The sequence below is a fragment of the Micromesistius poutassou genome, assembly GCF_964030765.1.
Source record: "Micromesistius poutassou genome assembly, chromosome: 2".
In the NCBI taxonomy this organism is placed as follows: Eukaryota; Metazoa; Chordata; class Actinopteri; order Gadiformes; family Gadidae; genus Micromesistius; species Micromesistius poutassou.
The window spans coordinates 21,333,848-21,359,746 of record NC_140272.1 but is presented as its reverse complement, the minus strand read 5'-3'; the positions used below and the strand labels follow the sequence as shown (position 1 = coordinate 21,359,746).

General features: G+C 47.1%; 1 protein-coding gene across 2 annotated transcripts in view; it reads right to left on the bottom strand.

Annotated features, from left to right (window-relative positions):
• Positions 1-25,899, bottom strand: part of slc12a5a (solute carrier family 12 member 5a) — a gene marked incomplete at both ends in the record, with an annotated part of 127,002 nt that overhangs the window by 830 nt on the left and 100,273 nt on the right. Inside the window, 21 exons of one of the 2 annotated variants that reach the window (XM_084463905.1) lie at positions 217-350; positions 1,337-1,351; positions 1,555-1,799; positions 2,524-2,649; positions 3,103-3,210; positions 4,163-4,294; positions 4,948-5,117; positions 6,120-6,315; positions 9,012-9,180; positions 9,937-10,041; positions 11,369-11,488; positions 13,202-13,300; positions 13,532-13,650; positions 14,196-14,370; positions 14,459-14,516; positions 15,349-15,447; positions 15,760-15,927; positions 16,437-16,651; positions 17,259-17,506; positions 20,753-20,883; positions 21,887-21,941. In XM_084463905.1, coding sequence (XP_084320031.1) covers positions 217-350; positions 1,337-1,351; positions 1,555-1,799; positions 2,524-2,649; positions 3,103-3,210; positions 4,163-4,294; positions 4,948-5,117; positions 6,120-6,315; positions 9,012-9,180; positions 9,937-10,041; positions 11,369-11,488; positions 13,202-13,300; positions 13,532-13,650; positions 14,196-14,370; positions 14,459-14,516; positions 15,349-15,447; positions 15,760-15,927; positions 16,437-16,651; positions 17,259-17,506; positions 20,753-20,883; positions 21,887-21,941 — 2,887 coding nt within the window. The remainder of the gene's footprint in view (positions 1-216; positions 351-1,336; positions 1,352-1,554; positions 1,800-2,523; positions 2,650-3,102; positions 3,211-4,162; positions 4,295-4,947; positions 5,118-6,119; positions 6,316-9,011; positions 9,181-9,936; positions 10,042-11,368; positions 11,489-13,201; positions 13,301-13,531; positions 13,651-14,195; positions 14,371-14,458; positions 14,517-15,348; positions 15,448-15,759; positions 15,928-16,436; positions 16,652-17,258; positions 17,507-20,752; positions 20,884-21,886; positions 21,942-25,899) is intronic. The other variant, XM_084463906.1, reaches the window with a different exon arrangement.

Here is a 25,899-nt window from a genome sequence, read left to right as displayed (position 1 = left end):
TGTTATCATTTACTTCCAATCAGCATGATTGTGGAGACTGTGCTCAGCACCTCCAGGGATAACAATCAAATGACTCCACAACCATTCTCCTATGATCATGTTATTAGATTGACGGGACGACATGTCAAGCCAGGACAACCTCCTGCTGACCAACAGTGAACAGTAGTGAACATTATTGAGCCATGCCGCGTTGTGCGGTGCTTGGACCAAGGATACAGTTCTCATCCCCACTGCGGTTCTTAGGGGGTCCGGGCATGTTGAGCAGCACCAGCTTGGCCTCGGATGACTTCTTCAGTATTACCTCGTTCAGCCGGAGCGCGGTGTGCATGCGGCGCACGTTGGACTGGTTCCTGAGGAACAAAAGAACCATAGCGGTCGAGAGTGATCGGAAGACCATAAATCCTGATGCGGAGTGTTGATGGCTGATCAGAACAAGAAGCTTTCCCGGGATGGACTCTTGACGTTACTGTGCTGTGGTCTGGAACACTGGGGGGTGCGGTGGCAGTCCAGCTCACTCTCTCTACATAGAGTTCTACGTAGACCTCATTAAGGATGGGTTCACTGTAGGTCTTAAATAGGGGGTCTCAAATAATCGCCTCAGTGCACTTATGTTTCTTTGTGTATTATATTTATTTATTACACGGCTCTTCTCAATGCTGTGGAACACTCCGTTGGGCATGGGCCGTTGCATGGGCCTTCCCGACTTCCGGCGGTGAATTATTTTTCGATAATGACCGTTGCTAAGCATATAATGGCCACTGTCAAGGAAAGTGGATTTTTTTGCCTCTGATTCACGTCTTTCGTATCAATCCGCAAGTAGTCCGGCAACTTATCAACCCCAGCGTATTCGGTCAAAGGCAGACTATTTCTCTGCTGATCAACACTACGAATGCTGGTAACAAAAAATTGTAAAAAAACACACCGTGTGTGTTGATAGTTATTTTTTCATTTTGGCAAGTAGATGTGTAATAAGCGCGATAATGTATAGAATGTCGCCGTTCGAAAATAAGCCCCTTCAGGGCGTGGCAAGACGTCCGCTTCGTGTCGGTGTCCAGTTCGCCCTGTCTGGGCTTATTTCCCGATAATGAGTGGCATTCTATACATTATCCCTTACATAATACCCATACATACAAATAATATCATTATGGAACATTTCATATCGCATATTGCTTTCAAGGTCGAATTTTGTATTTGCTAGCAGCAAACATGCAAGTGTTGTAATGTATAGTGTGTGAATGACTCCCACTAGCATGCGTCATGACTGGTCTGCTGTGGCTGTGTGGGATGTGGATGGAGGCGGGATGGGGGTGAACTCCGGAGAGAGACTGATACTTACAGGTTCTCCCACTCCCTGCAGCGTGGACAAGGACAGAGAGACAGGGAGGTGAGTGCTAATACACCTTAGTCCTTTTTGCTGGACATGCCTGCATTTCTGAGACTGACGATTATCACGTTTCCTTGTGTGTTTTAACATTGTATTGATGATGTATCACGACCAGTCAAAAGACAGACAGACGGACACAACGGAGGGGGGAAGGGGGGGGGGACACTCACGGCTTCATGTTAAAGATGTCTTTGATTCCCTCGGGGGTGGCGGCCCCCGGGGGCTTGGCAGGCTCCCCGTCACACTTTTCGCTCCAGGTCATCTGCACCTGCGTGCCGGGGCTCTGCACGGCCTCGGGGGTGAGCGGGGTGGCGGGTGTGGCCGGGCTGGCCGGGGTGGTGGTGTCGTGAATGAGCTGCACCTGGTCGGAGGGGGCGCGGGTGGGAGAGGAGACGGGAGGAGAGGCCGGTGTTGACTACGATGGGGGGGGGGGGGGGGGGGATGAGAGCGAGTGGGACGCAGCCCGAGAAACCCAGGTAAGGTTGCACACACACACACACACACACACACACACAAATGCAAATGCACACATGCACAAACACACACACAATCACGTTTGCTCATACACACACAAGCTCACACACACACACACACACACACACACAAGTAAAGTGGGGACATAATCGATGACAGTTCGGAGACAGGACCGGAGTTACAGGTAAATATGGAGAGGTTACAGGAAGCACGATGTGAGAGGAGAGGGAGGGGGAGGAGGGGGCTGCTGTTACCATGGTGCTGTTAGTCAGGTGGGTTTAGACCTCATATTGTATAGTCAGGTGGGTTTAGACCTCATATTGTATAGTCAGGTGGGTTCAGACCTCATGTTGTATAGTCAGGTGGGTTTAGACCTCATGTTGTATAGTCTGGTGGGTTTAGACCTCATGTTGTATAGTCTGGTGGGTTCAGACCTCATGTTGTATAGTCTGGTGGGTTCAGACCTCATGTTGTATAGTCAGGTGGGTTTAGACCTCATGTTGTATAGTCAGGTGGGTTCAGACCTCATGTTGTATAGTCTGGTGGGTTCAGACCTCATGTTGTATAGTCAGGTGGGTTCAGACCTCATGTTGTATATGTAGCAGAGAGCAGTTCGACCACTCTGCCGGTGTGTGTGTGTCTGTCTGTCTGTCTGTCTGTCTGACCTCCTCCTCGGGCTTCTCCTCCTTGCTGGCTCCTGGTTGGTCCTCGGTCACACTGAGCTGGGTTGTCACGGCAGCAGGGTTCTTGCGGCGGATGGAGCCGCGGGACGAGTCGGTGATGCTCTGGATCTGAGGTGAGGACAGAACGCAGAGAGGGAGTTCTGAAAGGAGGCATTTGATTGGCTCAAATACTGAGTTGGCCTCCACTCAAGGATCAATGGATCTAGGCTGGATTGAAATTGCAAGTTTTTTTGTTATTAGAAACAACAAAAAGCAAACAACTGAAGATAATGACATCATGGTTGTTGTGATGTATTGACTCAGCGGACCAGGCGCTCGGACCAGGTTACGTTTCTTACGGTGGACCCACTGTTCAGTGGTGGATGTGTGGTGGACCCACTGTTCAGTGGTGGATGTGTGGTGGACCCGCTGTTCAGTGGGAGATGTGTGGTGGACCCGCTGTTCAGTGGGAGATGTGTGGTGGATAGTCATAGTCTTACAGATCTGTCACAGTCACATCTGTAAGGAGCTAAATCCACTTTCCTTTTGATTCAGTATTAAAACACTCAAAACCCGTTCTACCTCTCTCTCCCGCTCATTCTTGGACAGGTTGATCTGCTTGAGGATCTGGGAGCGCTGCTCCATGACCAGGGTCTTCTCGTAGGTGTAGGCCGAGATATCGCTGTCATGCTTGGGGAAAGAAAATAAACTTTATTAGCACTTTCACTCATCATGCATGTGAATAACACACACACTTTATCATGTTCTTCCTCATGGAACTACCTTGATTGCATGATAAAATCATAAGGTGTAAGATAGAATATGGTGGTATGTTCCCAGAGGTATGACAAGATCAAAATCAAAATTCAGTAGACTTCGTTAAAAAATGCAAAAACAAATGATATGGTTCCTCAGCCTGTATGTCAGAGCAGCAATACAAACAAAATCCAATGAATTCTCCAGTTAAGGTCAGGAAAGAAAGCGCTGGTGGGGGTTATGCCCCGATATGGCGTTCTATTACTATATGGGTCATTTTGTATCTCGATAGCGATATATATCATGATATAGTACGTTTTCTGTAAATGAGATGAAAGAAATGTCTACCCAAAATAACCATTGGTGTCATGCATGACTACTTATAGATATTATTATAGATATATAGATTTGTGTTACGACCCACGGCAACTCTGGTCCTTTTTTATTACCGTTGTTGTGTAGGAGCGTTATAGTGGGCGATGTTGTGTGTGAAATGCGCCAGGCACCGTAGGGATACACTGAGCTTAAACCTCACTCAGACACTGCTTCGACGGAGCTCCACACATCCACACACACCGTAGCGTGTAACTGAGAAGCCCAAGCCTCTCTCTATCATTAAAATAGGGGTTTCCAGGGGTTTCCAGAAAAAGCTCTTTGCAACTCCTTTGAGATTCTATTTTATTTCCACCTCCTTGAGTATAGATCTGTTGACTCTGGTTCTTTCTTGGTCTGATGCTGGGACCTTGTGTGTCGGGCTGATCCCTGTTTGTTTTTGTTTTCATCGAGTGTAGTGGACATAAAGCAGGGAGATCTCTATTGATAGACATTGTTCTCTCATCCCCCGATATATGTTGTCATATGGGACAGCTTTAAGCAGTGGTCGTACCATCTCCACCACTTCAACCATGGCGTCGATACGGAGGTGGTACAGGAAGGTGGTCAGGTCTTTCTTCATCTGGATGCTGTTGTCGTCAAGCTGGGCCACGGTGAAGATGCGCATCTTGCATTTTCTCCACACCTGTGGGCCGACATGTGGACAGGCAGGGTTAGATAAGGGCCAGGAGTAATAATTAAAACATGCAGTGCACAGACTAGCAGCTCTTGTGTAGTGTAGTGAAGTGTAGGTTGGTGTATGGGTGTCTAGTAGAGAGTAGGCCTTATATGTATACAGATATACACAGTAGACTGTATGTGTGTCTTAATGTGTGTGTGTGTGTGTGTGTGTGTGTGTGTGTGTGTGTGTGTGTGTGTGTCCAAATTTGTGTATGTCTTTGTGTGTGTGTGTGTGTGTGTGTGTGTGTGTGTGTGTCTATGTGTGTGTGTGTGTGTGTGTGTGTGTGTGTGTGTGTGTCTATGCCTATGTGTGTCTATGTGTGTCTATGTGTGTCTATGTATGTGTGTCTGTGTATCTATGTGTATGTGTGTCTTTGTGTATGTGTGACTATGTGTGTGTCTATGTGTGTGTGTGTGTGTGTGTGTGTGTGTGTGTCTATGCCTTTGCGTCTTCATGTGTGTGTCTATGTGTGTCTATGTATGTGTGTCTGTGTATCTATGTGTATGTGTGTCTTTGTGTATGTGTGACTATGTGTGTGTCTATGTGTGTGTGTGTGTGTGTGTGTGTGTGTCTATGCCTTTGCGTCTTCATGTGTGTGTCTATGAGCGTCTCATCACCTTGTGCTGTCGGAGGAGGAAGGGGAGCAGCATCAGCATGCCGCCGTCGTGGACGATCCACCACACGTCGATGTGGCCCTCGCTGAAGCGCTCTCCGTTGGACGGGAAGGCAGCGATGTTCTTAGGCACCAGCAGGGCCAGGCTGGCCGCCGTGGTCTCCCGCACCAGCTCTGCACCGCAGGGAGCAAGGCGTTATGGGAGAGCACCAGGGAGCAAGGCGTTATGGGAGAGCACCAGGGAGCAAGGCGTTATGGGAGAGCACCAGGGAGCAAGGCGTTATGGTAAAGCACCAGGGAGCAAGGCGTTATGGGAGAGCACCAGGGAGCAAGGCGTTATGGGAAAGCAGCAGGGAGCAAGGCATTATGGGGAAGACATGAAAGAAAAGGAGACCAACGCGCGGTACATCCTGTGGAAATACACTATTTCCGCACCATGCACCATGATGCATCAATCACCTGTTCATCCACCATGCGTAAGCTTAATGATAATTAGCGTCTGCCTAATTTATTCCCATAAAATGTACTGTATAATATAATATAATATAATATAATGTATAATGTACTATATAGTAGGGATTAGGGAATGGTATTTGGGACATGGCCAAAGAGAAAAAAAAAATTGACAACAAAAAAAATTGTCTTTACAGATGGTTTATCATTCGTATCTGTTAATTATTGCTGCAAATACACTTCACAAAAATACATCCTAAGACTAAACATCATCTGGGCAACCACACATGTAAAACAGGTGCAGTTGAATACCAGTGGGCTAGTTAGGACAACAGCAGGGATGTCTTGTTGTGTTCAAAGAGGCAGGAAGGCTAGCTCCATTAACCCCGGTGACCTTTGACCTTTGAGCAGGTCTCAGCTAACGTTTTGGTGGAGGGACACCGGGGCTATACCAGTACCACCAATCATAACCTCCAATCAACTGCTCTTTACCATACACCATCTGCTTTTCTATAATGACATGTGCATTGTCCCAAGCCGGAGGTCAGCACCTCCGCAAGCGGATCAGGGGATCAAGTGTTCCCTGAAGCCGGCACTAAGAACCAACGCCAGAGCTGAGCCTTACTCCCATATGTACTATGAACTACAGAACACGGGACAGAGCCTTCCCTTTCTGTCTCTTTGTACTGCAGGGGGGGGCATGCTGACACAGCGGTCACCCACCGACAAAGTTCCTCCAGGTCTGCCTCTCGTCGGCCTGCTTCCAGTTGCGGGGCCAGCTGACCAGCACGGCGTTGTGCTTCAGACCCCCCAGGCCGCTGGACTGGATCAGGTGGGAGGTGGCGTCACGCAGGTTGGAGGACACGGTGGCCAGACAGAAGCCCTTCACCTTCTCCGTCTCCATCAGCTTATGCAGGGCCTGGAGGATCAGATCGGGGGGGGGGGGGGGGGGGAGGGTTACAACAGCCCTGGAGGCAGGCAGCAGAGGTAGTGGAGCAGAAGACAGTGGTGTGTATGATGTGCTGGCTGTAAGCCCACGAAATGCTGACACAACGTATTGATTTGATTAGGCTAGATTGATTTGATGAGATTTGAACGTGAAATCTAATTCATGCGCTGCAGTGATCCAATCTGAACCAGGGTGTCAGGGTAGGTTGAAGGGAGGCAGGGAGAACAGCGTTTCATATTTCACACCACCTCCAGGGACGTTCCAATCCATAGCTCCATGGGGGATGAGATGTCCTTCAGTTTCTTTATCTCTTAAACTTTAGATCCTCTAACTGGAGGTAGAATCATTTTTTTCAGCGGGAACTTGCACATAGACATGAAACATTTTGGTCCAGACTTAATTATTTTCTATTATTACTCCATGCCAGACCTTACACAAATAGAGTCACAAGAGCCATCACACCAGCACCGCGTGCCCCTCTGTGGTCCTCACCTCAGCAACAGCTGTCTGGGAGAGCAACCGAGGGTGTCACACAATCATTATCTATAAACAGAATCTTAAGAAGACGTTTAGTTGTCCCTTGATTGAATCCACCACTCTCAAAGGTATCTCTGGGATTCTGATGTGTGCTGTTCTTTTAAAAATCCCATGGCATGAAAATTCACTTTATGAGGTTTTCTAACATTAATATGAGTTCCCCTAGCCTGCCTATGGTCCCCCAGTGGCTAGAAATGGCGTTAGGTGTAAAACGAGCACTAGGTATCCTGGTCTGCCTTTGAAAAAAGGAAAACTCAGACGCGCCAATTTGGAATTTGGAATCTCCCCTTTCTCTGCTTTGCCCACCCAGAGGATTTGGCCCGCCAATGAGACAATGAGCTACGACCATGCAAGCGCCACATGTGTGTGTGAATATACACACTGTAACGCAAGTGTTGTACACTTCTTTGTTATTTGGATAGCCGTTCTGCTGTTGGTGTTATGGTGCATAACACACAACACAATAATGCTTGCGTAAAGCTCCTATTTGATGAAAAGACTAGACTGTGTCGGGTTCTCTGACGTCTCTGGTATTTCCACAACGAGACTCGTAGTGGGGGTTATCTCGGCCATGGTTGAGAAGGAATTGGGAACTGCGACATGGAGGAGAAAAGGATTGTTGCCCGCTGCCCGCTGTCTGCTGCACGCCGCCGAGACACCACCGCCGCGGGGCTCCACCGCCGCGGGGCTCCACCGCCGCGGGGCTCCACCGCTCGCGGCGGTGCCTCGGCGCCAGGCAGTGGGCAGCGGGGCTCAGGCGGGAGACAATCGCGGGCAACAATCCCTTTCTCCTCCATTTCGCAGTTCAGTCTGTACTTAAGATTGATTGGGAATACGAATTGGGAACTGCGACATGGAGGAGAAAGGGATTGTTGCCCGCTGCCTGCTGCCCGCCACCGCCGCCACAGGGCTCCACCGCCGGCGGCGGTGCCTTGGCGGCGGGCAGCGGGCAGCGGGCGGCGGGCAGCGGGCGGCGGGCAGCGGGCGGCGGGCAGCGGGCGGCGGGCAGCGGGCGGCGGGCGGCGGGAGACAACCATGGGCAACAACCCCTTTCTCCTCCATTTCGCAGTTCAGTCTGTACTTAATATTGACGTGGAAGTGGAAGAACCAGAGACGTCGGAGAACCCGACGCAGTCGTTTGAGATTCATAATATCATCCGGAGGCGCAAACAGCTTTTGGCCGTGATAATATATATTATATTATATAGATATCTATATATAATATGATATTATTTAGATATAGAGCTCCAGGACTCCCGCCGGAGCACCCAGAGTGTTCAGTGTTCCACTGTAAACACTAGCGCATGGTACCGTGGACGCAAGCTGCTCAGGCCATCCACCTTGACCCGCCTCTATAAAATGGCACGTTTGTGGAAAGCTCATTGTGGGACTGGCTCGTAGTGGCTGTAATTCTGCACCAAAGCTGAATTTCTTGAACGTCTTCAAATACTGTATTAGGGGCCCACTAACACCTATAAAAGCATCCATAAAGTAGCATGCCATGGGATCTTTAAACTAATGGATTGTTCCTGTTGTGTTTCATGCTTCCCTTGATAAGCACACAAGAATTGTTGTTGGGAAAAATGTATCTCGGGGATTCTGATGTTAACTTTTCTTTATATATATATATATATATATACATATATTATTTAATATGGGCTTTTTGTGCCCTTGTGGGCAGGACAGTGAAGTGAGATTGAGGACAGTGAGTTGGAGAAGAATGAGGATGACCTGTAGATACGGTTGTACGTCCATATGTGAAAGCAGCTATATCATAGGACGCATTGGAACCCAAGGTGGGGTTAACCTGTGGCAGCTAAAGAGCATGTGGCCTAGCCTACCTGGTGAGGGCCCTAGCTGTGGTACCTGTGGTAGTTAAAGAGCGTGTGGCCTAGCCTACCTGGTGAGGGCCCTAGCTGTGGTACCTGTGGTAGTTAAAGAGCGTGTGGCCTAGCCTACCTGGTGAGGGCCCTAGCTGTGGTACCTGTGGTAGTTAAAGAGCGTGTGGCCTAGCCTACCTGGTGAGGGCCCTAGCTGTGGTACCTGTGGTAGTTAAAGAGCGTGTGGCCTAGCCTACCTGGTGAGGGCCCTAGTGAGGTCGGACCACCAAGGGGGATGGGGTTAGATACCTGCTCAGCGCGCTGGGCCTGCTCGTGGTTCAGCAGGTAGGTGCCCTCCAGGGCCGTACCCACGATGGTGAGGCCCTTGCCCGCTTTCAGCTGGTTGGTGAGGGAGAGGAGTCGGGGCTGCTCCACGTTCTGCTCCCCGTCCGTGCTCACCAGCACCAGCAGCTGAGGCCTAGGAGACAGGGGGGAGAGAGGGAGACAGAGAGAGCGAGACAGAGAAATAGAAATGGAGAGAGAGAGCAGTATAGAGAGGAGAAACAGTACAGAGAGAGATACAGCAAAATAGAGATAGAGAGAGCAGTATAGAGAGGAGAAACAGTACAGAGAGAGATACAGCGAAATAGAGATAGAGAGAGAGAGTGATATAAAAATGAGAAACACAGTACAGAGAGAGAGAGAGGGGGGGGGGGGGGGGGGGGGGCAGTTTGGTACCACCACAAGAGAAGCCGAGAGGAAGGAGATTAAGCCAGCGAAAAAGAAGTCCAAGTTCTATTTGCAGGAATGAAGAGGGAGACAGAGAGACAAGAGGAGGACAAGCAGGGGGGTTCAGGTCTTGATGTGCACACGCAGACACTGCTGCGAGCTAACGGCCTGACGCGTCTGACAAGGAGAACTGCCTTTATTGGAGGGGCTGAGCGGGCACAGATATGCTGCTCATTTCCATGTTAATTAGATCTGTGCTCGGGGTACAAGGTGTGTTGCTTGTTCCGTTGTGTGTGTGCGTGTGTGTGTGTGTGTGTGTGTGTGTCCATATCAGTGTGTCTTTTTGTGTGTTTGCACAAATGCGTTTGTTTGTATTGTGTGCGATAGCATGTGTTAGCGCATCTCTACAGCGTGTAATGTGTGCATTCATGTATGTGTGTGTTCATGTGTTCATGTGTTCACGCGTGTGTGTGTGTGTGTGTGTGTGTGTGTGTGTGCTTCATACCTCCAGTTCTTAGTGTGTGGGGGTCCCTCCTCCAGCCTCATCAGGGCGTATCGGGCGGCACTGAGTGACAGGCCACGTATCCCATCTCCCCACTCCTTCTCCGCCCTGCCCAAGCACACAGCACCCCCCGTTATCATCTCACTTCATCTAGTCCTCTTCACAACACTCCCCGAGTTGTCGTTCATCACACTAACGATGGGTCTGCTCCTTTGATGTACCAGAGACAGGGTATTAGAGGACTGAACTAGTGAAGATGAGTCTCCTTGTGGCCTGGTACATCAAAGGAGCAGACCCATGATGAGTGGTATGAGTGGAGCTGTGGTTATCCTACAAAGACCTCTCTCTCTGAAAAGGGTCATTAGGCGATCCCAACCGGCATATTCATGAAAAAATCTAGAGGGGCGGTAGTCAATTTGTATGCCTTCATTTTCAGATTCATCATTTTTTTTTTTTTCATATTTTTTCATGTTTTATTCTCAACAATTAAAGCAACAGCAATGAAATGCTTGAGTCTCAGACTCCCTTCAACAATGCAATAATGTAAAATAATAACATTTATAAGAGAAACACAAGAAAAGTCACCTGAGACTTCCATAAACACAAAAGACATGCAAAGACACAGTGCATTTACAGTGCTTCATTGACAGTGGTTTATTTGCATATTATTAGATTATAACTAGATGGCAACAAAGGCTAATTGTATGAATTGAATATACCAATATTTAAACTTTTAGAACAATTTACAAAATGTTTCCCTTTTATCCCCTACAAATAGGTGAATGGAGTCTATGTGTTGGAGAAAATAATATATACATTATTTATATTTTTTGCAGACAATCTCTAAATGGAAGCTGAGGTCTGTGTTAACATTGGCGCACTATAGCAGCCCTGCAGGTCTAACAGCAGGCTGCCATCTCCAGCACCCATCACAGCAGCACTGCAAAGCAACCTCTTCTACTGCGGCCAGAAGTCAGCCAGGAGTCGGCGTGATGTGTTTCACACAGAGAGTGAGGTGTGAAGCTGAGGGGCGGTGCTTTACTCTCTCTCTAATCTCTGCATCTGAGATTGGAAAAAATCGGAGAATTGACTGATTTCCGACTTTACATATTAGTCTCAGAGCGCTGTGTGATCCGTTGAGTGGCCACACGACTCCATCTCTAAAGCCGCTGGTTTTGTCATAATCCATAATGGGATGCATATTAAAAGAAGTGCAGAGCTTTAATCTCCTGTTCACCTCTACCCTCACTGTGGCTCAGGCTGACAACCACACAATGGATCCAATGGAACAACTGCCTGTTCCTCATTTAAGTACATGAACAACCCATAAACAACAAAATCCCCCCAAACACACACACACACACACGCACACACACACACACACACACCAGGGAAGGAGGATTCTAACTCTCCCAATGGGTTGAATTCCACTCACCCCGAGAACTCGATATACTTGTAGATGGAGCCGGCGATCACCATGGCGACAATGGCATAGTACCAAGAGCACAGGAACATGAGCGTAAGACACAAACTCATCCCCAGGAATGACAAAGCCCTGTAGAGAGAGACAGAGGGAGAGACAGAGGGAGAAGACAGAGAGAAACAGAGGGAGGGAGATGGAGACAGAGACAGAGTGACAGAGGGAGAGAGACAGAGACACAGAGAGAGAGAGAGAGAGAGAGAGAGAGAGAGAGAGAGAGAGAGAGAGAGAGAGAGAGAGAGAGATGTGGGGTTGGGGGGAAAGGGAGAAAGGGTAGTAGACAAAGAAAAAGACAAAAAAGAGAGAGAGAGAGAGAGAGAGAGAGAAAGAGAGAGAGAGAGAGAGAGAGAGAGAGAGAGAGACAGCAAGAGGACACAGATAGAGAGATAAACACAGATGAACAGATAAATTGATTAATTACAGATGTATAAGGGACCATGCCCAGGGTACGGCACAGTTGTAGTGCATCATGCTGTGTACTCGTGTATCTGGAGAGTACTACAGTTACAATACTGTGTATTCGGGATTGTAGACCTTACTAAAGCAACAATACTGTGTCCTTATGGCTGCAGAGAGTACTAGAGTTACAATAATGTGTACTAGTGGCTGTAGAGAGTAGTAGAGTAACAAGTCTGTGTACTTATGGCTGTAGAGAGTGGAGTAACAATACTGTGTACTAGTGGCTGTAGAGAGTGGAGTAACAATACTGTGTACTAGTGGCTGTAGAGAGTAGAGTAACAATACTGTGTACTAATGGCTGTAGAGAGTGGAGTAACAATACTGTGTACTAGTGGCTGTAGAGAGTGGAGTAACAATACTGTGTACTAGTGGCTGTAGAGAGTGGAGTAACAATACTGTGTACTAGTGGCTGTGGAGAGTGGAGTAACAATACTGTGTACTAGTGGCTGTAGAGAGTAGAGTAACAATACTGTGCACTAATGGCTGTAGAGAGTGGAGTAACAATACTGTGTACAAATGGCTGTAGAGAGTAGAGTAACAATACTGTGTACTAATGGCTGTAGAGAGTGGAGTAACAAGTCTGAGTACTAATGGCTGTAGAGAGTGGAGTAACAATACTGTGTACTAATGGCTGTAGAGAGTGGAGTAACAAGTCTGAGTACTAATGGCTGTAGAGAGTGGAGTAACAATACTGTGTACTAATGGCTGTAGAGAGTGGAGTAACAATACTGTGTACTTATGGCTGTAGAGAGTAGAGTAACAATACTGTGTACTAATGGCTGTAGAGAGTGGAGTAACAAGTCTGAGTACTTATGGCTGTAGAGAGTGGAGTAACAATACTGTGTACTTATGGCTGTAGAGAGTGGAGTAACAATACTGTGTACTTATGGCTGTAGAGAGTAGTAGAGTAACAATACTGTGTACTAGTGGCTGTAGAGAGTGGAGTAACAATACTGTGTACTAATGGCTGTAGAGAGTGGAGTAACAATACTGTGTACGGCTGTAGAGAGTAGAGTAACAATACTGTGTACTAGTGGCTGTAGAGAGTAGAGTAACAATACTGTGTACTAGTGGCTGTAGAGAGTAGAGTAACAATACTGTGCACTAATGGCTGTAGAGAGTAGAGTAACAATACTGTGTACTAGTGGCTGTAGAGAGTAGAGTAACAATACTGTGTACTAGTGGCTGTAGAGAGTAGAGTAACAATACTGTGTACTAGTGGCTGTAGAGAGTAGAGTAACAATACTGTGCACTAATGGCTGTAGAGAGTAGAGTAACAATACTGTGTACTAGTGGCTGTAGAGAGTAGAGTAACACGGTGGGACTGACCAGTGGTAGAACTTAAAACGGGGCCTCCAGTTAGGAGTCCTCAGCAGGGTCTGCAAGGCACAGGCCAGGTTCACAAACATGTAGCACATCAGGAAGAACCTGCGATGAACAGAGGAACACACACACACACACACACACACACACACACACACACACACACACACACACATCATGATATGGAGAGTGACAGATTTAGAGAGAAAGTTAGAGAGAGAAAAAGAAAGAGAGAGAGAGAGCGAGAGAGAGAGAGAGAGAGAGAGAGAGAGAGAGAGAGAGAGAGAGAGAGAGAGAGAGAGAGAGAGAGCTATCAAAGGGACACCAGGGTCTCACATGGACAGGATGGGCGCCACGAGATCCAGGGAGGCGATGAGGATGCCGATCTCACAGATGCAGGCGGTGAGCAGCAGAGACCAGGTGGGCTCTCCGTTGGCCTTGGCGTGGCCAAAGATCTGCAGAGCGGCGCACAGCGTGGTCACAAACCCAGAGGTACACCACAGAGACTGCCACTGATCTTGGTTTTATCAATGCCAAGTAGTGGTAATAGTAATAATTACTATTATTTTTATTTTCATTAAGTTTAATAATTTCTAAATCCTACATAATACGTGCCTAAAAACAAAGTAACTGCAATGCATTAGTAACATTCTGTCTACCAACTATCCTCAGAGGAGACACACAAGAATACTTCATTGTATGATTTTTGTATGACATATTGTATATGTGATATGTCATATTGTATGACAGTGTTTATATGTGAAGCACTTTGAGTCTGCCTTGTGTATGAAAAGTGCTATATAAATAAAGTTGCCTTGCCTTGCCTTCATTCAATATGATGGAACCTTGGCATTTCTGTATACCGAGACTTTTATCAAAGCCATTTCAGGAAAAATTAATTTTTTAGGGAGCAAAGGTTCAACACAAATTTAAAAACTTTTTCTTTTCGAAAAATCATGCAAATAAAGAGAAGGGAAAAAAAAGCACCCAGAAATCATACCCGTAGTATGGGAACAAGACCATCTTTAGCGATAGCCTGCATCAGGCGAGGGGCTCCGGTCAAACTCTGAAGGCCCGCCCCACAGGTAGAGAAGAAGGAGCCAATCACGATCACCCAAGGTGATGGCCACGCCAACGTACCAATCACCAGGTTCCCGTTGACGCCCTCCCCAAACCTGGGAGAAGTAAAGAATGATAAAAGTCACTACTGAAGTACAGTGTTTTGTTGAAGGAGTTTTGTTTGAGTATTTGATTGATCCATACTTGTCTCTGAGGACCACCCCTTCAATGCAGGCCCCAAACAGAATCACACTGGACATGTCTACAGTGTGCAGGATCAGGAAGACACAGTGATTGTGTGATGGTGAAATAGGGGTGAATCCAAAGATTTGGTACCATGGAAATCCAGAGTTCTCGCGAGAGCACAATTTGAATTTTGCTCACCGAGTCACTCTGGGAACGAGCAATATTCTCACTCCCTGATTCCCCTGGCCCAGAACATTAAACATTTACATCGGTGTATCTGATATAGGCGGGCCAAAAGCGTTGCTGTTTTACCGCCCAGATACGGCAAGAGTCTTATCTGTTGGTTAGCTCCGCTGGTCTGGATACGTCACCCCTTGTATTCTTCTGATTGGTCGTAGTGTTAACTAATTGTGTGCAATGATATTTTCAAATGCATGCTTGGTGCCGCCCCTCGAGTTGGGCCATTTTCATCACTCGTTGCCAGACCCTACAGCTTTCTAGATGTGGGTCTGGATTTCTAGGCTAATGATTTGGTAGAATCCAGTCAATTATTAATGTACTAATTATGTTTTTTGGCCAAGAAACGTTAAAGAATCAGCCTCGCTTCCCAGACAGGAAGGAAGAATCTAAAACCTGTATACAGCGTCCACAACTGATTTATTAATTACACTTCAAAATTTAACAATGTGTACAATTAATTGATCAATAGTTCTAGAGCAGTTCCTTAGGTTTTCATTTTTTTCTTGAAAATTTAGTAATAGACTGACAATATAATTAATATTAAATATAATTAATGATTAATAAATGAATCAAGCACAATCAATAACATTTCTAGACAATAAAGCAACTGCATTGAGAAGGAGGCCTTGTGGTAATTCTGCCTGTAGGGGGCAGCAGTGAGAGGATACAGACAAGGGAGGTGGTGGTGATGGCTGCGATGGTGCCGATGGGGATGGACTTCTGGGCATCACGCAGGTCCCCAGAGCGGTTGGAGCCAGCCATGATTCCTAAACAGGTCAACAAACAGGTCAACAAACACACATCATACATGCTATCACGTATGATAGCATGACTTAAAACCAAAAAAACAAACCCTTATCCTTGATCCTGTAGAGCTTTATTCTGATTTCCAAAACTATTCTGGAACTACTGGCCATAAAACCAAATAAATCCCACACAGTACATATGATATGCACCCTGTATCGACCGGTAGCTTTCATGGGGACATTCATTATGTACTCCTTCTGTCATGTCTGTCCCAAACCCCGCGTTGGACCGACCCCATGGAACAGGAACCCGACAGAAGGGCATCTACCCACCTGTCACAGAGGGGAAGTAGATGCCAACCAGCAGGGTGAAGAAGCTGGTGATGTCGGCGAGGACGTAGCGGTTGGAGTTGGTCAGGGGGTCGTCCACTCCCTCCACGGACGGCAAGTCCTTATTGGCCACCAGGTCGCCCTTCTCGTAGTAGTTCCCAAACAGGTTGTCTGGAGAGAGAGGGACGGAACATGAGAAAACAGAGGCAAGAGCATACACACATAAATCCATAATAAAGCAAGCTCGGAAGAAGTGTGTGAGCTAAACGGACTAGTTTTCAGTTTGGGCTTGTATGTAACCCAGATGAAGCCTTACCGAGTGTCCAACAAGGCCCTAAAGGGGTTTAGCATGCTGCTGTAAAAGCACATAGGCACTGTTTACAGCGACTGGAAAACAGTAGTTGCTTCTTCAGGAATATGAAGTTCAACAGAACGATTTGTTATTTTTACAAAATAAAGTATGGTATTGTTGCATGGCTAATGTTTCTTGAAGATATTTTAATAACAATAGCAATAGAAAATGCATCGGTAAGTTTGATTGAGTGAATGACCGCCGACCGGGATAATGAACCTGACCGGGTTAACGAACCCCGACCGGGATAATGAACCTGACCGGGTTAACGAACCCCGACCGGGATAATGAACCCCGACCAGGTAAATGACCCCCAACAACAACCCACCTGCCAGGATCCCGCTGGTGACCCCGGGGATCCCCTGGATGCGGGTGACGTTGTTGTCGCTGAAGTAGCGGTCGCAGGTGGCATTGAGGAAGGGCGAGTCGCAGAACATGTTCCACAGCTGGGTGGTGACCATGGTGCCGTTGGCCGACTCCAGGGTCTTGGCACACACGTCAAACTTCTTCCACACCAGGGTACGGTTCCCCAGCAGACACACCCTGGAGAGAGGAAGAGGAGGAGGAATGGGAGGAGGAGGAGGAGGAGGAGGGGGTAGAGGAGGAGGAAGGGGAGGAGGAGGAGGCAGAGGAGGAGGAAGAGGAGGAAGGGGAGGAGGAGGAGGAGGAGGAGCAAGGGGAGGAGGAGGAACGGGAGGAGGAGGAGGCAGAGGAGGAGGAAGAGGAGGAAGGGGAGGAGGAAGAGGCAGAGGAGGAGGAAGAGGAGGAAGGGGAGGAGGAGGAGGAGGAGGAGGAGGAGGGGGTAGAGGAGGAGGAAGGGGAGGAGGAGGAGGCAGAGGAGGAGGAAGAGGAGGAAGGGGAGGAGGAGGAACGGGAGGAGGCGGAGGAGGAAGAGGAGGAGGAAGAGGAGGAAGGGGAGGAAGGGGAGGAGGAGGAGGAGGAAATGGAGGAGGAGGAAGGGGAGGAGGAAGGGGAGGACGGAGTAGGAGGAAGGGGAGGAGGAGGAGAAGGAGGAAGGGGAGGAGGAGGAAGAGGAGGAGGAGGAGGTGAGATCACAATGTTTTTTATGAGAAAACCAACTATATTTTCATATTGGGGCGGTGTGGCCGGTGTTGGTGATGGATGTGCAGGGCACGGGGGGGGTCCTTACGGGAAGTCCGGTGGGTCGATGCCCGTCTTGATGACCCCGGCGTAGACGGCCAGGATGGAGAGGATGACGCAGGCGAGGAAGACCAGCGCCAGCTTGTTGACGTATTTGACTCCCACGAACACCACGGTGGCCATGGAGGTGAGCAGGAGGGTGCCGTACACCCGCATGTTGTTCAGCAGCGCGGCCTCTGCCTCCGCCCCCTCCAAGCCCTCCAGCGGGAAGATGGCCGCCTTGGGGGCGATGTAGATCTGAGGGAGGGGACCAAACCCAGGGAAGAGGAAAGAACAACCATTAACTTTAATTCAACTTTTTTTGCTTGTTCTGCTACCGTAATGTCTCTCCATTATGGCCTCTGTTTCACCACCAGCCCTCCCTTGAAGGAGGGATCCGCCTCTCTGCAGTTCAAGGTTTACTCCTTCATGATTAAGGGAGTTTTGTACGCGCCTGTGAATCCCTTTGGGACTGTCTCTGTGATTGAGGGCTGTACAAATACTATTTACTATTGGCTTTTTTTTTTTTTTTATTATGTTCAAAATGCTCTCTACCCCTTGATATTACCATCAACCATTCTTCCCATTTCCCTGTTGGATTTGATGGTGGGAGTTATATAAGAATGTGTGGACCGTCAAAACTGGAAGTTCATTGGATGGGTCAGTCAGCCGCTATTACACTAACGGACAATGTCTCTTTGTTTTTTCTCTTTGATTAGTGAGCTATTACCTCGCCTGTTTCAGGGGACATGGGTTACAGTTTTTCACAATTGTTTAAACACATTAATTGGAACATCAGACACAATGTGCACATCCTGAAACTCATGTACCAACTGCAAAACCAATTCTGCTGACATTTTCTGCTTTAGACTCAGATTCCCATTCCAAACTACACATTTTTCACAACACTGTTGTGGATATTATTTGTACACCTGTTTCATTCATCACAACTAAGGCAGTAACTCTATTTAATAAACATGTCATCTGGACCTAAGCATCAATTCAGAATGTCACAAAATCTGAACTAGTTCAAGTTCTTTTGAACTAGTGCACAACACTGATGAGAATGTTGATAATGGTGATGATGATGAACATTGTTATTCTCATTATAGTTATCATCATTATTTAGGATTTTATCCATCTTATGGTGGAAATGTACTGGATATAAGTATTGACCCTTATGGGTATGTGTAGTATGTATGTATGTATGTATTTATGTAGGTAAGTGTATGCATGTATATGCAAACACTGTATGTATGACATTTGTTTGTTACTCTTAAAAATGTGAGAGGGGGGGGCTTGATATAAGCTGAAACTTCTGCCCCTACCCTTTGGTTACGACCAATAAAAATGCATTCATTCAATCATTCATTCATTCGTTCAGATGTTTTGTTTACAGTATTGCTTATTTTCTGTTATCTCTTTCATATCATCCCGTTTTCATCCTGTTTGCTGTGATTTACAGTAGACTGCACATTTTGGGTACAAATACATTATTTGTTGTTACTGTAAAGTATTGTGTGTTGTTTTCTATTTGAGTATACTTAAAAACATGATATGGTAATATTCTACATCCATTCTGCACACCAGTGTTCAATGGGTGCTTAGAAATGTCTACTCATATGATGTATGTGTTTGTCATTTGAAAAGAAAATACCATTTAGTGAAGAGTTAACACTGTTTGAGGCCAAAGTGTGTAGGATTTAGCATTTTGTGTGTGAGTTTTGAGATTTGTGTTTAGGGTTTTGGGAAAGTAAGGTAGTCTATCAGGAAATGTGTTTAAGCAATTGTGAAAAACTGTAACATGTTTCACCTGTGAGGCCCTAAGGTAAAAATGTATTTGATTTGAATATAGATTACATTTAACGTATCTCAATACAATAATACATAAATCCAAAGTAGAGCATGACTACAAAGACTACAAACGTGAAAAAGAAAACTGCTGAAAAGAGAGGAAGAGAAAGCATCAAATGGAAAAGGGGAGAGAGAGAATAGACAGAATGGAAGAGCTAATGGGGTGTGGAAACATGAAATATGACACTCAACCGGCCAGGCTTTAAATAGAGCTTGAAAACGAATGCAGAATCCCAGCTCCTTTTTCATTCCAGATTAATCGTCCATCTCCGAAGGGTATTAATATTACAAATGAAACGGCAATGACAAGTTTTTGTGCATTTTTTATTCAACCGTTTTTTTTCACAGGTCATCTATGAATAGCAATAAGACATCACTTATGAAAACTTTTATCCCGCGCTCCCATAATTAGCGTGACAGGATCTGTTGTCCACTAATAGGCATGGGCAGATTGAGGGCGTTATTGATGAACCATTAAAGCAACTTTAACAGGCTTTGATTCCTGGTTTCTGCCTGGCACCCGACCTCCTCCATCACAACAAGCAGCGAGACGCCCGACTTAGAAGATGGAGGAAGAATCAAATAAATAAAGACCAGGCAGTAGAAGCAGAAGCCAAGAACGGCATCATATCATTGGCAAACACGTCACAGCCATGGCATGAAACGCTCATGTTCGTGAAATAGAAGGCGTTTGTGTTGGCTGACTAGTGTATGTGAGAGAGCGAGAGAGGGTGGGATAGAGAGAGGGAGGGAGAGAAAGAGAGGCGAGAGAGAATGGGAGAGAGCGAGAGAGCGGGGGATAGAGAGAGGGATGGAGAGAAAGAGAGGCAAGAGAGAATGGGAGAGGGCGAGAGAGGGGGATAGAGAAAGAGAGGGAGAGAAAGAGGCGAGAGGTGGGGATAGAGAGAGGGAGGGAGAGAAAGAGAGGCGAGAGAGAAGGCGAGAAGGAAGGCAAGAGAGAGGGGATAGAAAGAGACAGCAAGAGGGAGGATAGAAAGAGAGACGGGGAGACGGAGAGAGTGAGACAGGGAGGATAAAACATATTCAAATCAGCCTGCTCTCCAACGCTTGCTGCTTCCCTAACAATTCTGCGGGGAAAAAAAGTGTCTCTTATAATGGAAACTAAGCCAGCTTTGACCCAGAAGACAGAATTAACCTCCAGGCTTCATCAACCTCTGCATATCTTAATAGAGGGGGGAGAAAAGAAGGAGAGAAGAGAGCACTAAGAGTGGACCAACGAGATGATAGCAACCCCATCCACATCTGCATAATTAGCCAGTGCTGAATGCAGAACTGTGGGGATAGACGCTGGAGGTGTGGGGGTGGTTCTGGGGGCATCAGAATGAACAATCTCATCATACAGTGATTAGAATTCACAGGGAAGACAAAAATGCAGATTGATAAAAAATTAGCTTCAAGGCACAGCAAGGTGTGGATGACAACGAAACAGCAAGGGAGGGAGAGTGTGAGAGTGGGCGAGAGAGAGAGAGAGAGAGAGAGAGAGAGAGAGAGAGAGAGAGAGAGAGAGCTACAGAGAGAAGTGTTCGATGGCCAGGTTGTTTGTGGGATGAACTGCGGATAATAACGCAAATATAAAGAAGTCAGTGACACATAATTTCTTTGTTGGTTATTAATGTATTAGAAACTCACCAGCAGCAGCTCGATGGCTCCCAGGATGTACATGGCCCCGGCGAAGGTGGTCCCCAGGTAGAAGCAGATCCCAACGGCGCCCCCGAACTCAGGGCCAAGCGAGCGGGAGATCATGTAGTACGAGCCCCCAGCTGCACACACACAACACCACTCAGAGTAAGCGTGTGAGAGTGTGTGTGTGTGTGTGTGTGTGTGTGTGTGTGTGTGTGTGTGTGTGTGTGTGTGTGTGTGTGTGTGTGTGTGTGTGTGAGAATGTTATTGTGTACACATACACTTTGTGTGTGTGTGCGTGTATGTGTGAGGTTGTTGTGTTAGTTTCTGTCTGTTTTTGTGTCCGCATGCATCTACTAAGACATTTGAGCGGGAACTCCACCATGGCTGATCTGAACCAGTCTGAAGGGTGATGGAGACACTTGGCCACTTGATTTCCCTGAGCGACACTTTGCTAGCGAGCAGTCAAGTCTGGATAAGCAAAATTAGATTTGCGTGTGGTGCATTGCAGTGCCTGTGTGTGTTTGTTACATTTTTCACAACCCAGAGTTTAACACAATATATGCATTTCACCATTGTTTGACAAGTTCAAAAGTTTTCTTTCAACTAGTCGACCTGTACCTTTAGTTTACTACAGTGTTGATGAGATCAGATTACAGTACACCAGGCTATAACCAGGCAGCAGACTAGGGTACACCAGGCTGTAACCAGGCGGCAGACTAGGGTACACCAGGCTGTAACCAGGCAGCAGACTAGGGTACACCAGGCTGTAACCAGGCAGCAGACTAGGGTACACCAGGCTGTAACCAGGCAGCAGAACTATACTCTCTATAACTCTCCCAGCTCTAGGCTGGAGCCTGCTGACCTATCATTAACTGATCAAGCAGTCACCTATAAGTCATGATTACTACATACACTGTACACGTCACTATAGCATAAAGGCTTATAATTATAACTACGTGTACTATGATCTAGAATCCCAACTCTGTCTCTGTAGATACATAAATGTATACGTGTCATTTACCCATTCACACAAGACGTGCACGACTGACTGACTGACTGACAGGAGGCGATCAGGAGTGAGGTTGGAGGTGTGTGTAGGGGGACAGACAGGAAGTCTCATATCATAGTGTTACTACCCACCTGGCACAACTCCATTGGTCGCAATGGCACTCATGGAGATGGCTGTCAGCATAGTCTGAGAAGAGAGAGAGAAAGAGAGAGAGAGAGAGAGAGAGAGAGAGAGAGAGAGAAAAGAAAAAAACATTAGTTTGTTTAATTTACTGTAACATTTTTATTTCATTATTATGATTTTATTTCATTATTTTGATACGCCCACGTGGCAGCCTTGGCGGTCAGCACAGACACGGCGGTGCGATGCGCAACCAAGGATGGGTTCAGAAATGTATAAAGTGGATGACTAAATATTTGCATTCACATCCGAGTCCTTCAGCATACACGGCGACTCTCCAAGAGAAAATGAGCACAATTCAAGCACACCATCATTATTGCCTTTCGTAATAAGACATGCTGCATGACCACTGTGCTCGGTGCTGCGCCGTATCGTTCTCTATGTTGTTGGGGACAGGCTGTTGTCTGTTGTGTTGGGTCTGCTATGGTGGCCATCAGTCAATGCACAACCTCTTCAACCTGTGGGATCCCTGCTCCCCTCTGCCTCCCCTCTCCCTCCCTGCTCCCTCCCCTCTGCCTCCCCTCTCCCTCCCTGCTCCCTCCCCTCTCCCTCCCCTCCCCCTCCCCTCCCCCCCCCTCTCTCCCTCCCCTCTCCCTCCCTTCCGCCTCCCCTCCGCTTCCCCTCCGCCTCCCCTCTCCCTCCCCTCCCCCTCCCCTCCCCCCCCTCTCTCCCTCCCCTCTCCCTCCCCTCTGCCTCCCCCCTCCCTCCCCTCTGCCTCCCCTCTGCCTCCCCCCTCCCTCCCCTCTGCCTCCCCTCTCCCCCCCTCTCCCGCCGCTCTGCCTCCCCCCTCCCTCCCCCCTCCCTCCCCTCACCCTCCCCTCTCCCTCCCCTCTGCCTCCCCTCCCCCCCCCCCTCTCTCCCTCCCCTCTCCCGCCGCTCTGCTTCCCCCCTCCCTCCCCTCTGCCTTCCCCCTCCCTCCCCTCTCCCCCCCTCTCTCCCTCCCCTCTCCCGCCGCTCTGCCTCCCCTCCTGGATGAACATGTTCCCCGTCACTGAGAGAGGGAACGGCCAACAGAAGCATTCCGAATAATTGTAGGGCAGAGAAACATGAACAACACGCGTCAGGACTGGTGATGGTGAGTCCCCGTCCCTCTGAAGACGGTAATGTGGTTAGTGTAACCTGGGGGATGGTTACTTCATGACTTCCATGGTATTGACTGGTGTGAGTATAGCGGGTTCCACTCCACTCTCTAATCTGGTCTTAATGAGAGTCGGAGTCGCTCTCCCTGGGTCCCGACGGCAGATAACACAGTAATTGTTTAAGTGTTTTATCTGATGGGCTGGACAGCAGTCAGACAGGGCTAGTGGAGTCTAGATGGCGTACAGGTGAATCATCCAGACATCTCTACGTCAGACCTGATGTGCTCCCATTTCTGAATCCATCCACGCACATCATTTAACCCATTACAATATTCAATCATCATTATATCTATTAGGGATGCACCGAAATGAAAATCGAAAATGAGGAAACCAAGGCCGAAAACCGAAAACCGAAACACCGAAATAAATTATTATGCCAATTATTAGTAGGCCTACCATTGCATTTATAGCTATGACTGTGTACTAACCTCACTAAAATCAAGGCATTGCAATTCAAAGAATAAATCAATTACAATTATTAAAAGTATAAAAATATTTATTTAGCACTGAAAAAACAACAACACCGTTTTCCGTTTTGCACTTTGCAGACGGTCCCTAAGCTCGCGGATGATAGCCGACAGCTCATAGAAGCTGTCGGCACTTTGCGGACGGTCCCTAAACTCGCGACTGATAGCTGACAGCTCATAGAAGCTGTCTCATAGCGAGCCGTCGCTAAAGACGGCTCGTTTGGATGAAAACAAGGTCGTAGCTGGTTCTCTAGATTACTACATTTAGCTAGAGGTGTCATTCGTTTGTTGGTGCAGAGGTGCTTATCCAGACAAGCGTGTGCTGGCCGCGGTTTTTGTTTGGCCGTTTTCGGCCGAAAATTTTAGGTGGCCGAAATTTCGGTGCATCCCTAATATCTATATTTAGAAAAGGTAAACCAATGGATAAAAAATATTTTTTTCAAGTGCTCAAGAAAGCACCAAAGAGCGACCCATGAAGGTAAACCTGTTCAATCATTTGCATATAATTGCGCATTTACCTGTCATGGGTTCAATGCACTTGCTTTTCCCACAGTAAAAGTATTTTCTTTTCAAAAGCATTTGGCAATAAAAAAAAAACCACAAGGAACATATTTTCACTGCAAATAAAAGGTATATGTCATTGGCGTTTAGAATTAACATAGACAAAGAACTGCCACCTCAACAAAACGTTGTAAATCTTCTATTGAGTTTGACTTTACTTTGAGTGCATGTGTAGAGTTGACAGCATTTTGCATTGACGGCCATGTTGCCATGCAGCTAGAAGATGTAGTTTTGTAGTTTTTGTTGTGACCTAATTTCAGCAGTTTACTTAACATTGTCCCACTTTCTCTACAGCGAGGATTAAAGATGACTGAATTAGAAAAAGTCAGTAAATCCATGTCTGAACCTAATATAACAAATATATATAGTGATCTCTTATCAGATGGATGATGTTAGTCCCCCATCAGTCACATGACTCCAGCACCTGATGACCTTGTGACCTGATTGGGCAGCTTGTGTGCTCGACAGCAGTAGGAAGCACATGCAGCTTTCTATTTCCCCCACTGACCCAGAGCCAATGGCCTCCTTAGCTGGCCCACTTCAAAGAGAGGGGAGGGACACTCAAAAGGCATTCTGTCTTCGGAAAATGTATCTGGGCATGAGTTTCCAAACTCCATTTAAAGTCCCTGTGTACCAACATAACTCTGGTACGTGCAGCACCCTGGCCTCTGAGCACACCAGGGAAGAAAGAAATAACAGCCATGTTATTCCTCCGTACCATCTGTTGAGGCCGTACGAGGCAGCACGCAGTTTACAGCACAGTCAAATGGGACTCCATTTCCAAGGCATTTTCCAAGGTAGCCAAACAAGCTCGGCCAGAAGAGAAAAAAGCCCCTGCCACGTCACACTCAATCATGTCAATATTATAGTGCTAATGAAAATATGGGCAGAATATATTCGTGTTTACAGATGGCCCCAACCAATGACTCAAATTGGATTGCTCAATCGTTTGGTGAGCTGGATTCGTCCCCCAAAAGTCACACTGCAGTGGCAGTTTAATAGATTGATAAACAAATCCGTGGATGACGTTGTGGTCATGCACACGCTGTGAGAATGAAACAGAGCTTCGGAGCCACACCGTTGTGTGCTCGCTGCATTACAATCTGCCAAGAAGCACCACCATGCCAATACACATTAACTATGCTATCGGTACATTTCTTATTTTAGCATGCAAGTTTAAAAAACAGATATATAGATATAAAATGAAAACCCAAATAAGAAAGATTAGTGGAGGGAGAGAGAGAGAGAGAGAGAGAGGAGCAATGGCGGAGGGCAGAGTACTTCATTCTGGTTTCTAAATGAAAGTCGTGAGAGAGGGCTGATCTGCCTTTCTCTTGCGGTGTGTTCCCACTCAGGACCTTGGAGTAATGAGCTGGGCTCAACACAACAGAACCCTCTAGAATATCAAACCACCTCACTCATCCCTGGCACACACGCCTGTGTTCATTACGCGTGGAAACAAGCCGAGCTCTATCTGTGCTAGCCCAGAATCCCACTTTAGCTCGGAGCTCAAAGCGTCGTGTTGAATTAAATCAGCCTCGTACAGTTTAGTAAAGCTAGTCGTCTAAAGTTGAGATCCTTCTGGATCTCAACTCATGGCAGTAAAATAGTGTAATATTGCTGCATTATTATTAGCATTATTGCTGTATTGGATTATATTGATCTTGCTGATATTAATGCTGCACAACACATGATTATTATGCTCTTCAGCTTGTCTCTGGATATCCATTAAAGTGGTACTCATTGCTACACACACACACACACACACACACACACACACACACACACACACACACA